General features: G+C 43.0%; 1 protein-coding gene across 4 annotated transcripts in view; it reads left to right on the plus strand.

The window, feature by feature from the left end:
• Window positions 1–13,028, plus strand: part of MEGF11 (multiple EGF like domains 11) — a 669,285-nt gene that overhangs the window by 241,780 nt on the left and 414,477 nt on the right. For all 4 annotated transcript variants that reach the window (XM_081965210.1, XM_081965211.1, XM_081965212.1 and 1 more), the window contains one exon: window positions 2,077–2,169. In XM_081965210.1, coding sequence (XP_081821336.1) covers window positions 2,077–2,169 — 93 coding nt within the window. The remainder of the gene's footprint in view (window positions 1–2,076; window positions 2,170–13,028) is intronic.

Genomic DNA, 13,028 nt, shown 5'->3' on the forward strand with positions numbered 1-13,028 from the left:
CCCAAGGGTTAACTTCTTCCAGCTCTGTCCCAATCAGAAGAAAACTTCCTGCCTTTCCGGTGCTGTTTTCCGAAGCCGAACTTGCAACTGGCTAATTTTGTGAGTTGTGACCGACTTGGCTGGGAGGCAGTCATCAATCAAAGCCGCATAGTCTTTTTTTTTAAGCTGGGTTTTTAATGATTTTTATTGTATATGAATATTTGTAGGCTGCCTACAGCCCGAGGAGGAGTGGGTGGCATATAAATTTTTCAAATGAATAAGCATCCTTCTTTCTGGTTCTGCGCAGCTTTCGCTTCGATTTCGCCACTGGGCTTATGTCAGCGACATGCTATACCGGTGTTTCTCAACCTCGGCCATTTTAAGAGGGGTGGACTTCAACTCCCAGAATTCCCCACTCTGTCTGGGATTGCTGGCTGGGGAATTCTGGGAGTTGAAGTCCACCCCTCTTTAAAATGCCTGAGGTTAAGAAACACTGTGCTAAACAGTGATTGGGCAACGTTGGTTTACCCATGTTACACCTGTACAAGCTCACGCTTTCCTTCCAGGTGCAATTCAAAGAGCTAGTAACTGCTCTTAAAGCTCTATATGGTAGAGGACCAGGTTAGTTGTGGGGCCTCCTCTCCCTGAGGTTTTCTGGAGTCACCTTATAAGGGAGGACGGTGGCATAAAATTTTAAATAAATCATCACCATCTTTTAATGACCCCATAATCCCTTCCAGGGTGAAGTCTGAGCAACTGAATGGAGCTAGCAGAGTGTTTACTGGCCGGATGGCCTCCCTGTCGCCAATGCGGAATTTTGTTCAGCAGATACAGTATATTCTCATTGTGCCCAGAGAGAGAAATATCTGCCTCTACCTAGGATCGAACTCATAGCCCCCTGATTGTGAGGCAAGAGCTCCACTTCTAGACCACCGCGCCACTAAATAATAAATAAATAAATAATAAATAAATAAATAAATAAATAAATAAATAAATAAATAAATAAATAAATAAATAAATAAATAAAGCAATAAATAAATAAAGCAATAAATAAAGCAATAAATGCATTTGCCTCTGCCACTGGATTGAAAAGAGTGGGCATGCTCCGGACCCCTTCTCTGAAATTTTGCCATCTAGTAAACCTTGGAAGTGAATCTTTTCCATGGCTCCCCCTACCTTATAGATCAGTGGGTCCCAACCTTTTGGGCACCAGGGACTGGTTCCATGGAGAAAGATTTTTCGGCAGACTGGAGGGGGTGAGGTTTTGCATGCTGCCTGCATCTCCAGATGGGGCTTCACTTGTTTGCATGTTGGCATGCCATGGACCGGTGCTAGTCCACAGACTGGGGGATTGGGGATCTGTTGTGTCCCACCAGCGGAGCTGGCAGCAGATTCGGATGTGAGGTGGTTGGGTAGGAACCTGGGCCAGTCCTGGAGTCTGGGGAAGGTTCTGATGAGGGCTCTGTGTCGGAGGCAGAGAGGGGGCCAGGGCCATCTGAGAGTTATCAGCTGCCTTCAGAGTCAGACATCAGTGAAGCAGAAGAACAGCTGGAGCCTGTTCCCAGTGTGCGCATGCACAGAGTTGCCAGACGAAGGGAACAGCTAAAGAACAGGTGCCGACTTGGGAGTAAGGCCACAGGTGGACGATGAATGGCCCCTCCCAGAGGAAATAAAAGAGGAGCAAAAGGGGAGGGGAGTTTGCAGGAGACAATGAGTTCATTCCTACATTTTGGCCAAATATTGCAACGTCTGAAAGATATTGGATTGGCCACTCTCCAAGCCTGATAAAGGTTGGTAATTGTGAACTATCTGGAAAGACTGTGGGAGAGGAGAGTCTTTCCTTTGCTGGAGAGGAATTCACTAGAAATTAAATAATAGGGACGAGGACTCGGCTTGGTGTTGCTGGGGAAGCCTAGGTCAGAACAGTGAGGGCTTCCTGGATTTTAGCCTTCCAGCTAAAATTTGAAATTAAATTCTGGGAATTAAAAAAAAAAAAGCAAATGAGTTTGCTTGAAATTTTAATAACAGCATACACATATTATGCCAGCTTTTCTGGCCTGCGACACTGAGGTAATGCATGTCTCTTTCTGTTCCTAGCTCTCTGCACTGAGGAGTGTGTCCACGGACGGTGTGTGTCCCCCGATACCTGTCACTGCGAACCCGGATGGGGAGGGCCAGACTGCTCCAGCGGTGAGTCTAAAGACCAGAATTGCCTCGGCATCCCATAATTATGAAATAACCTGCTTTCCCCAGGCGTGTGGCTTATGTTTCAAACGGGGGGGGGGGAGCGCTGCCTTCGAAGCGGACGTTTCCCCGTGATAAATCCCTTCCTTAAAATGCCGCGTTTCTATTTTGAGATAAGGATCGTTCCAAGAAAGCCGTGGCTCTCTTACGGTTTTATTCTTAGATACTTTTCTGCAAAGTCATTTTTTAAAAAATGTCTTCCCTCCGCTATTAGTCATTCATTGTTCGGTGTCCAACTCGCTTTCGCTCGTGGCTGAGCCGCTGCAGAGAAAGCCTGGCGCTCTTCCCCGCTCGGGGATCTGTTCTGCTTTCTAGGTGGGATGTGGAATTATTTCTGCAAAGAGAAAACTGGTGGTTGGTATGATTGGGAAATGCGATGTGGCTGGACAAAAAGGTTACAGGTGCTCATTAGCTCATATCTGTGCCAAGATCCAGGGTGAACCACACATAGACACTTATTCTTCTCCTCTCCTTGTCAGCCTGAATTATCCCTTTTTCCAATAACTCTCTCCCAAGCCTTTAAAACGCCTTTTACCTGGGCTGAGTCCAATTCTGTGACAGCCGCGGTGAAGCACTGACCTATTTAAGGCCTCTGAACTGTGCAGGAGCTATTTTGAAGTTTCGCTTCTTGTGATAGGTGGCCTTATTTTTCTGGGGCGAAAAGGTTTCTGTGGTGTGGTTTGCGTGTGTCTTTCTGTGTGTCTCTCTGTGTAAAATTGTCTGATTCGGGGCCAGCCATTTGGCTGTTTCCTATGGAATGAATCAGGTTTGACTACTGTGTTCAAGTCCTTCTTCTTCTTCTTCTTCTTCTTCTTTTTTTTGCAAAAGCCCTAATTCACGTGACACCTTTTTAATTGGCAAGTGAGTTGTATAGTTGCTGGCTCTGACCTTTTTTTTTTTTTTTGCTAAAGCAGAAGTCTAGTGTGGCACCCAAAGTCAACAGTGGTGTGTTATGCAAACGGCGATGGTGTATCTGTCACTGTTATAATGAAACCAAGCTTGTTAACTCTGCTAGAACAGCTTGGTTCCATAGGAGGGGAAGAAAGAGTTATTAAATTCACTACCTCCTATTTGCACTATTGATCAGAAATTTTGACAAGTACCTCCAACAAGGATGAAGATAATGAGAGTAATTCTTCTGGAATGTTCTCCCCAGATGCTGCTCTGACCTTTTGTGGTGATTTGTTGTTTGAAGTCATGGCTGCAGTTCAACGTGGTGACCATAACTGGATGGAGAGCTCTAGGTGTGGTCTTACTGAGGCTTTATAGAGTGGCATTACTACCTCCCTTGATCTTGATTGTATCCCTCTATTAATGGCATCACAACTGTACAATGCTGGGTGGTTGGTTTAGAGATTGTCGATCTCATCGCTGCATGAATGACTGAAATGCAATATAAGTGTATATATAATTTCCTTTAAGAGTTAACAGATAACAGATTAACAGAGTTAGAAGGGACCTTATAGGTCATCTAGTCCAATCCCCCCTCAAGCAGGAGACCCTACACCATTTCTGACAAATGCTAGTCTAATCTCTTCTTGAAAGTCTCCAGAGATGAAGCTCCTACAACTCCTGAAGGCAACTTCTGTTCCATCGGTTGATTGTTCTCGCAATGTTGAATCTCTCCTTGATCAGTTTCCATCCATTATTCCTTGTCTGGCCTTCAGGTGCTTTGGAAAATAGCTTGACCCCCTCCTCTCCGTGGCAGCCCCTCGAAGACTACTAGGTCTCCCCTGGTCCTTCTCTTCACTAGACTAGCCATGCCCAGTTCCTGCAACCATTCATCGTATGTTTTAGTTTACAGTTCCCTAATCATCTTGATTGCTCTTCTCTGCACTCTTTCCGAAGTCTCAACATCATCTTTATATTGTGACCAGAACTGGATGCAGTATTCTAGATGTGGTTTTACTAAGGCTTTATAGAGTGGTATTAGTACCTCAATTGATCTTGACTGAATCCCTCTGGTAATGCAATTTAGGATTGCATTGGCTTTGTTGGCTGCTGCTGCACATTGCTGGCTCCTATTTAGCTGGTTGTCCACCAAGACTCCAAGATCCCCCTCCCAGTCACTGCTATTAAGCCTGGTTTCACCCAGTTTATATGTGTACTTTTGGTTTTTCTTGCCTAAGTGTAAGACTTTTCTTTTCTCTAGGCTGAATTTCCTTTTGTTAGATAGGGCCCAGAGTTCAAGTCTGTCAAGATGCATCTGGATCTTGAGCCTACGTGACTCCTCTCGTCTCCAAGTCCAGTTTGGTCATGCAAGACAGAGATGAGGGAGGAGGCAGAAAAGAGAATTGCAATTGAAGGCTCTTTCTGGAAGAATCCAAAATGGCCATAAGGGGAAAGAAATGGGGGATACATTTCTTACAGAATACAGAATACAGTGGTACCTCGGCACTCATCCTAAATTGGTTCCAGGGAGCACGATGAGTACTACAAACAATAAGTGCCAAATCCTTTTTTCCCATAAGGAATAATGTTCAAGTAGTCCTCAACTTACAATAGTTGACTTAGTGACAACTCAAAGTTACAACGGTACTGGAAAAAGTGACTGATGGTCATTTTTCACGCTTATGACCATTGCAGTATCCCCAGGGTCACGAGATTTATATTCGGATGCTTTGACAACTGTCTCGTATTTATGACGGTTGCAGTGTCCTGGGGTCACGTGATCCCGTTTTGTGACCTTCTGACCAGCAAAGTCAACGGGGAAGTCAGATTCACTTAACAACCATGTTACTAACTTAACAACTGCAGGGATTCACTTAACAACTGTGCCAGGAAAAATCCTAAAATGGGGCAAAACTCACTTAACACATTTCTCACTTGGCAACATAAATTCTGGACTCAATTGTGGTTGTAATGCCACGACTACTTGTGCACCAATAATGCAGGAAAGACAACAGACTTCTGGGTAATGCTCTGCTGCCTTTCCAGGCATGTGTCAGGCCTGAAGTCATTCTTCTTGTGGATCTTTGGTCTGCCACACTTTCTATTATTCTACTCTGCATTTTCTATTGTGGGAAAATGGGACGGGGGGATATTATGGAGTTGGATGGTAGGTAGCCATAACAAAATTCTTTCTAGAAAGCCAAGGTCATCCTTTGTCTTTGCACCTGGCCAGAACTGGATGGGTGGAAGCTGGCAGCATGGCAGTGGATGATTGGACCATGTCATGGACTTGTGGTTGTGGGGGCAAGATCTTGAACTTTCAACTGGGTGGGGAAAACCAGATTTCAGATTCGGGTTTTCCCAGATTTTCCAACATGGTCTCTTAATAAATTGGAACTTTGAGGAATCCTTTGCCTCGGACTCTGATTTAATTTTGGATGCTATTTGGAACCCTGACAGCATGGCTGAAATCTGGGACCTGTGGTGGGAGAGGCACATGGTTTGCTTACAGGGCAGTACTTGAATTCTCCCTGCCTCCCTGCCAGCAGTTTTAACATTTTCTGATTTTAAGAAAAGATACCTCCCCCCACCAAAAAAAGAGGCATCAAAAGAAAGCTGGAAAAAACGAGGAAGTTTGCACGAAATAGGGAGTCGCTATTATTAGAGAGCTTTTAAAAAGCCTCCTGTAAAAACCATTATGAAATATTGTCCAGAAGTCTTGTTCTTCTGAATTACCCTTTTCAGCAACATCTCTTCTGTCTTTGATCCTTTATGGTTTTGCCCGTGAAGGCAATGGGTCTTTACCTCGTGTATGAGATTTTAAGATTTGTAGCTTAACATGGGGAGAAACCTGGAGTCAGTATAGTAAGGAATTGTTTGTTTTGTTTTTGTTTTGTTTTTATTGGATTTATATGCCACCCTTCTCCCAAAGGACTCAGGGCGGCGTACAACATTAAAAAACACACATCCCGAAAGTTAAAAAGGAATTGAGGAACTGAGGAGGCGGAATTGACTCTCTGGTGCAACTCTTTACCCTTCTTCCTTGTGAGGCATGGTGCAAAGGTGGGGGATTGTAAAATGGCCGCAAACCCAGGGCCAGCTCTGTGTTGAGGTGAAACCCAGAAGTTTCTTTTGGTGATGCACCAGCCCAAGCAGGAACTCAAGGGGAAGCTGTCATCTTCTCTGCTTTAATTCAACTGGCTGTCAGCGTAGATATATTAATGAACTGGAATAAGGCTTAGTAACAAGGTCAGCCATGGGAGCTAAAACAGTTTGGAGCCTGGGCGTGGCTTACCTCTGCAGCTCTGAGTCTGTGCTGACTTCAAAACTAGTCTGCTGCTCAAAACTGAAACTGAAACTATTCTCTCCTCTGCCTGTGCTTGTACTGACTACAATCTCTTCTCTCCACCACGTTGGAAGAACCAGCATGGGTATTGTATATATGCCTCATGTGTTATTATGTATATAAAGAAGTTAATGAATCCTGCTGAATCAGTTACCGGTGTGTGTGCTTTCTGGATGTGATTGCTGCTGCAAATTCTGACACCGGCTTGGTCATCTGAGTAAGCTTTGGCCGAAAGGTTTCTCCGAATGGCCCATAAGGCGCTAGATATGGGGTCCACCTGCTCAGAGTAATGCTTATAAGAAGCCTATTGGACAATGATGGCATTAGGGTCCAGAGGAAAGAGGTAGGAAGGATCCATGGGAAGAGCCAAGAATACTTTGAGAGTTAAAGGCCACTTTGGCAATGCTATCTTCTCCAGTTGATCCCCCTAGAGCCTCTACACATCAAAAAAAGAACCAGAGAGCCAATGAAGGATGACGGTGAAGATATTGAAGGAGGGAGACTTAAATTCTAGACTCTCCTCAGCCATAGAGATTTCCTTGGGGGAGGAACTCCCTCTCAACCCAGCAGCCATTAGGACTAGAGGTGATGTTCCTGGACCAGGAACAGGGAGATCCAAAATCTAGTCTCTCGTTACCTACAGAAGCTCATTGGTTGACTTTGCGCTGGTCCCTCCCTCTTAGCCCATGAGCCAATCAGGTGTAATGCAGTAGGTGCTGGAATAGGAACAGGGAGACCCCAGTATTAGTCAGGTAAATTCCCTGGAGGGTTTAGGCACTCTTATTCAGTTCAGCCTTTCTTACAAGAGGCATGGCTGGGAAGGCTAAGGTCTTTCCTAAGTTGCCTTGAGTTCCAGAAATGTACAGCAAGATATAAATAATGCAGTTAGATTATAGCTTTATTGATTAGCCTATAGGCTATATCAAAGCACAAGGTTGAAATATATATCACCAATAAAATCCTATGCAAACAATTTAAAATAAGAGTTGACTCTTATTTTAAAGACTCTTATAGGGTAAAAATACAATAGTTATAGGATAAGATACAATATAATTTAATACACAAATATGTAAAATAGAATAAAATGACCTACAATTATATTTCGGCGTCACCCTTACAATCTACCCCAATCAGTCCCACGTATGCAGATCTCAACTGAAACATTTTGTTGAAGTCCTGTGCTGTGTTAAATGTTATTTTCCAGTTCTCACCACACATAATGTAAGTTGTTTTGATATGGGGATCCCAATGGGTCACCTGTTTGGCCTATGGACCAAGGTACCTGCCTCTCACCCCCTTGTACAAGCAAGAATCAGATAGGATGTGAGCCAAGTCTTCTACCTCTGCCGCTCCGCAAATGCAGAGAGGCTCATTGTAGGGTATAGAATAGAATCATAAATAATATAATAATATATAAAATAAATATATCAATCCAATCGATCAACGTATAAATAAAATCTGAACAGACTTAGAAATGCCAAGTCATGTTCGCTACTTGTGCACAGCTAGCGGGAACGGCATCAAATGATTTAGGAAAAGGATAATTGTGGGATCCTTTTTTAAAAAAAAGATTTAAAGCTAGAGGATTTTCCTACCTTAAATATCATAGCTTTTATAAGTAATTAGGAATATTAAAACGCTGACAATGATGGAGGTAGAAACATTATTCATAACTGATATTTCCTTACTGGGCAACAATCCAATATATATCATTTATGAAAGGTTTGGTGTCTTTGGTTTTTTTTTTTTTTAAAGGACGTTCAGGAGAACGTCATTAGCCAACTAGTAAATTAACTGTTCCCTGGTAGCCTTTACAAACGAGACCTCTCATTAGTCTTGAAATCTCAAGCTACTCGTTTTCTTATTACACAGAATTCCTGCATTTGCTGCTCTTGAAGCTTCGTAGGCTGTTGATTAGCTATACCAGAATGTTTGGGTGGGCAAAATTAGAAGTAGAAAAAAAAGTAGAAGGTCTCTCTGCCCGGTATTGGTAGTAGCGGTGTTATCAGGCCATGGTATCAGGGGTGAAATCAACTTACCTTCGCTACCAGTTCGTAAATTTGAGCACATGCGCCACCTCCGCGCATGCTCAGGGTCTTCCACGCATGCGCAGAGTATCAAAAACGGGACGTGATGACGTCCGGGTGAGGCAGACTGCCACCGGAGCCTGCAAAGATAAGTAGGGGTGTGTGTGTGTGAATCTGCTGTGCCACACGGTTTAGATTACCGTATTTTTCGGAGTATAAGACGCACCTTTTTTCCTCAAAAAAGAGGCTGAAAATCTGGGTGCTTCTTATACACCGAATACAGCGTATTTTGCCTCCCGAAGGCCCGTCCCCTTCACCAAAATGGCCGTGCATACCCTTATGGAGGCTTTCAGAGAGCTCCTGGGGGCTGGGGAGGACAACGGGCCCGTTTTTGTGGAAAAAAGGATGTTTTTTGCTCGTTTTTGCCCCCCCAGGAGCACTCTGCAAGCCCCCCCAAGGCTATTCATGCCTTTTGTGTGTGGGGGGGGGAATGGGCCTGTTTTCATGAAAAATGGGCCGTTTTTGGGAGGTTTGCAGAGTGCAAAAACTTTTTTTCCTTTTGGAAAGCTCTTTAACTGATTGATGAGAATTACATTGATCAAGTGCTGTGCCAGCAGAAACACCTACCTATCTACTGTAGTTCTCTTCTCTCATTTTTCTCTCTCTATCCCTCTACCTTCCTACCTACCTACACACTCTCTCTCTCTCTCTCTCCCTCCCTACCTACTGTATTTCTCTATCTCTCTATTTCTTTCTCTATCCCTTTATCTACCTACCTACCTACCTAACTACTCTCTCCCCCCCTACCTATCTACTGTATTTCTCTCTCCCCCCCCCTCTCTCTTTCTCCATCTCTATCCCTCTATCTACCTACCTACATTTTTAAAAAAATGCCTCTTCAAAACCTTGGTGCGTCTTATACTCCAAAAAATGCGGTAGCTAGAAAGCAGGAAATCCAACAATTCTAGCTAATATAAGTCGCGCATCACAGTTGATCGTTGGAAATACCGGTTCGCTTTTTTTTTTTAACTACCAGTAGCATTTCACCCCTGCATGGTATCAGATAATCTGTGGGATGGAAGACGGTCTTCTAGTCCAGCCCTCTATTCAGGGCAAAGATACCTAGGTCCATTTAATCTACCATCAACAATCTATCATTGACAGCCATTTCTACTTACTATCCTGGAAATTTACCTCTTCTGTTAGGTCTTGTATTATCATGTTGTTTATGCTATTGTATTTTTTATTATTGGTTGAATAATAAAAATACAATCGTATAAACAGCTTTTCTGCCTGGAAAAGCAATTTACTATTAAACCGTGGGGTATACATTTAGAAATAAAAAGTTTACAGGAGTATGAAGAATAAGTAATAAATGTTTGCCAGTAATATCTGGTAGAAGAGTTAGGAAAAATGGTTATAGTAAAGAACTGTGGAAAGAAAAAAGAGGAAAAACGTATCTTGAATCTGTGTCAAATGCCCACGGACACCTTGGCCATGCCCACCATGACACACACACACAGCCACAAACACATGCACACACCGGCCCTCTGAGGTCAAACAGGACCTAGTTACCTGCGGGATCGCATCCTACCCCATACATCCCTGCGACCAATTCGCTCTCACAGGGAGGGACTCCTCCGGGTGCCGTCCACCAAGCAATGCCAACGGGCGGCGCCCAGGAGTAGGGCCTTCTCTGTGATGGGCCCAACCCTCTGGAATGACCTCCCCCCCGATATTAGAACCACTACTGACCTCCGCTCCTTCCGTAAGAAACTCAAGACCCACCTGTTCCAATTAGCTGGCCTAGCCCATCTATAGTTCTATTCTTATCCTCCTGGCAGTTATTTTTAATTATTTTTAATTTTGGGGTAGATTTTAGGGGTTGATTTTAACGTTGTTCTTAATTTTATTTTACTGTACAGTTTGTATATTGCCTCCTCTATCTATATGTATGCATGGTGTTTTTTACTCTGACTGTACACCGCCCCGAGTCCCTTTGGGGAGAGGGAGCGGTTTATAAATCTAAATAAAGTTAAAGTTAAACACAATCCTGATGTGGCCCTCAATGGAATCAAGTTTGACACCCCTGGAGCATCTTAGATAAATGATTGTCCATTGTTTTCTTGGAAACCTTTAGTGATGAAGACATCAGGAAGAAGCATTTCTCCTGCTTGGACATAGAACATATATTGGCCTGGTGTGACTGGTGACCTTTTGGCCAAGACTTGGGTGTGGACAACTTTTTTCCCTTGCTTTCTTGTGTCAGATCTGCAAGTCATCTCTTCTTTTTGGATTTCAGGCCTGCCACACTTTCTACTGTGGGAAAATGGGAGGGGGGATTATGCGGAGCTGGGTGATGGATAGCCATAATAACATTCTTTCTCAGAAAGCCAAGGTCGCTTTTGTCCCTGCACTTGGACGGGTGTGGATGGGAGGAATATTCCTTCGTGGCAATGAAGGATTGGACCCTGTGATTGGCTTGTGGGTGTTGGGGCAGGATCTTGAACTTTCAGCTGGGTGGAAAAACCTGGAAGCTTTCAGATTTGGATTTCCCCAGATGTGCCAACGTGATACACACCTGTTCCGACTGGCTGGTTTGGCATAATTTTAACGTCTACCTCCTGGCATACACATTCTTACTGGTTTTTAGAGGGATAGTGTTTTAAATTTAACCTGATATTTTAAACTTTTGTATTGATTTATTTATTTATTTATTTTGTATTGATTTATTTATTAGCTGTACAGTTTGAGCATATTTTATCCTCCTCTTATACATGTATTTATATAGTTATTTCTATGTTTTAATCTGTTGTATTTTAATACGGACTGTACACCGCCCCGAGTCCCTTCCGGGAGAGGGGGCGGTATATAAACGCTAATAATAATAATAATAATAATAATAATAATAATAATAATAATAATAATAATAATCTTAATAAATTGGAATTTTGAGGAACCTTTTGCCTCGGATTCTTATTTTATTTTGGATGCTATTTGGAACCCTGGCACCTTGTATATCTCATGGGGCAAACCTTAACAGAGTACAGAGTTGGAAGGGACCTTTGAGGTCTTCTAATCCAACCCCTGTTCCAGCAAGAGAAGCTATGACATTCTGGGCAAGCAGCTCTCCAGTCTCTTCTTGAAAACTTCCAGTGATGGAACTCCCAGAACCTCTGGAGGAAAGCTGTTCCAATCGTTAATTGTTGTCACTGTCAGGAATTGTCTTCTTAGTTCTAGGTTGTCTCTCTCCTTGGTTGGTTTCCATTGCTTCTTGTTCTGTTTTCAGGTGCTATGGAGACCTTAGTGCCTTGATGGCCTCTCCCTCTCCTCTTCTAAAAGACCTTGGATCAAAGGTGCTGATCCAAATATTCTTTTGTTTCCCTTAGCTACAGTTCTAAATGTTAATTATGTTAGAGAAGGAACTTCTTCCTCTTTTACTTTATAATGACAATAATACAATCAACAGTATAATATAATATTTAGTTTGCATCTGAACCAAGAAGATTGCTCTCTTTGTAGATCTCATCAGTTCTGGATGTAGCCTATCCTTCCCCCCCCCCCCCTTTCCTTCTAAATATTAATCAGTGACTTAAAAGACATGGAAATTCATGTTTTGGAATATTTTAACAAAATATACATAACATACATCAACAATCTGTTTATACTAAAATAAGTATTTAATCATTTTGAGGCTTCTTTTTAAAAAGCAGCTTTGCCTCAATTGCAACTTAAGGGAAAGTGTACATCTTAATACAGGTAATTCTCGACAAAGTTGTAATTTTGGTTACAACTGCACTGAAAGTAACAACTTAGGATGACTCCTCACACTTAGAACCATCACAGCTTCTCCACAGTCATCAGATCAAAGTTTCGGTGCTTGGAAATCATCCTTTGCCTTTGATTTACAACAATCCCTTTAGTGAGCGTTCCAAGTTAAAACAGCAATGGAAAAAAAGTGACTTATGGCTGTTTTTTACAGCTAGGGCCATTGCAGCATCTCCATGGTCACATGATCAAAATTCAGGTGCTTCGTAACTAGTGTATTTGGGGGGGGGGTATAAGACGCACCATGATTTTGAAGAGGTAAATTACAAAAAATAATTTGCAAAAAAATAGGGGCATGCATAGCCTTTAGGAGGCTTGTAGAGTGCTCCTGGGGGCTGGGGGGGGGAAATGAGCAAATGTGGCCCATTTTGTGCTTGATTTTGCCCTCCCCAGCCCCCAGGAGCACTTTGCAAGCCCCCCAACCTTTTGCACGTTTATTTTTGTGAAGGGGGCGCGGTTTCAGGAAGCCAAAAATGCTGTATTTGGTGTATAAGACGAATAAGACGAATTTTCACCCTCTTTTTTGGGGGGAAAAGGTGCGTCTTATAGTCCGAAAAATACAGTAACTCACATTTTTGACGGTCGCAGTGTCATCCCCTTTTGCGACCTTCTGACAAGCAAAGTCCATGGGGAAGCCAGGTTCGCTTAACAACCGTGTCACTAAATTAACAACTGCAGTGAATCACTTAACAAACCTGGCAAGGCAGGTTGTA

The sequence above is a fragment of the Natrix helvetica genome (assembly GCF_964273705.1).
Source record: "Natrix helvetica genome assembly, chromosome: 12".
NCBI classification, from domain to species: domain Eukaryota; kingdom Metazoa; phylum Chordata; class Lepidosauria; order Squamata; family Natricidae; genus Natrix; species Natrix helvetica.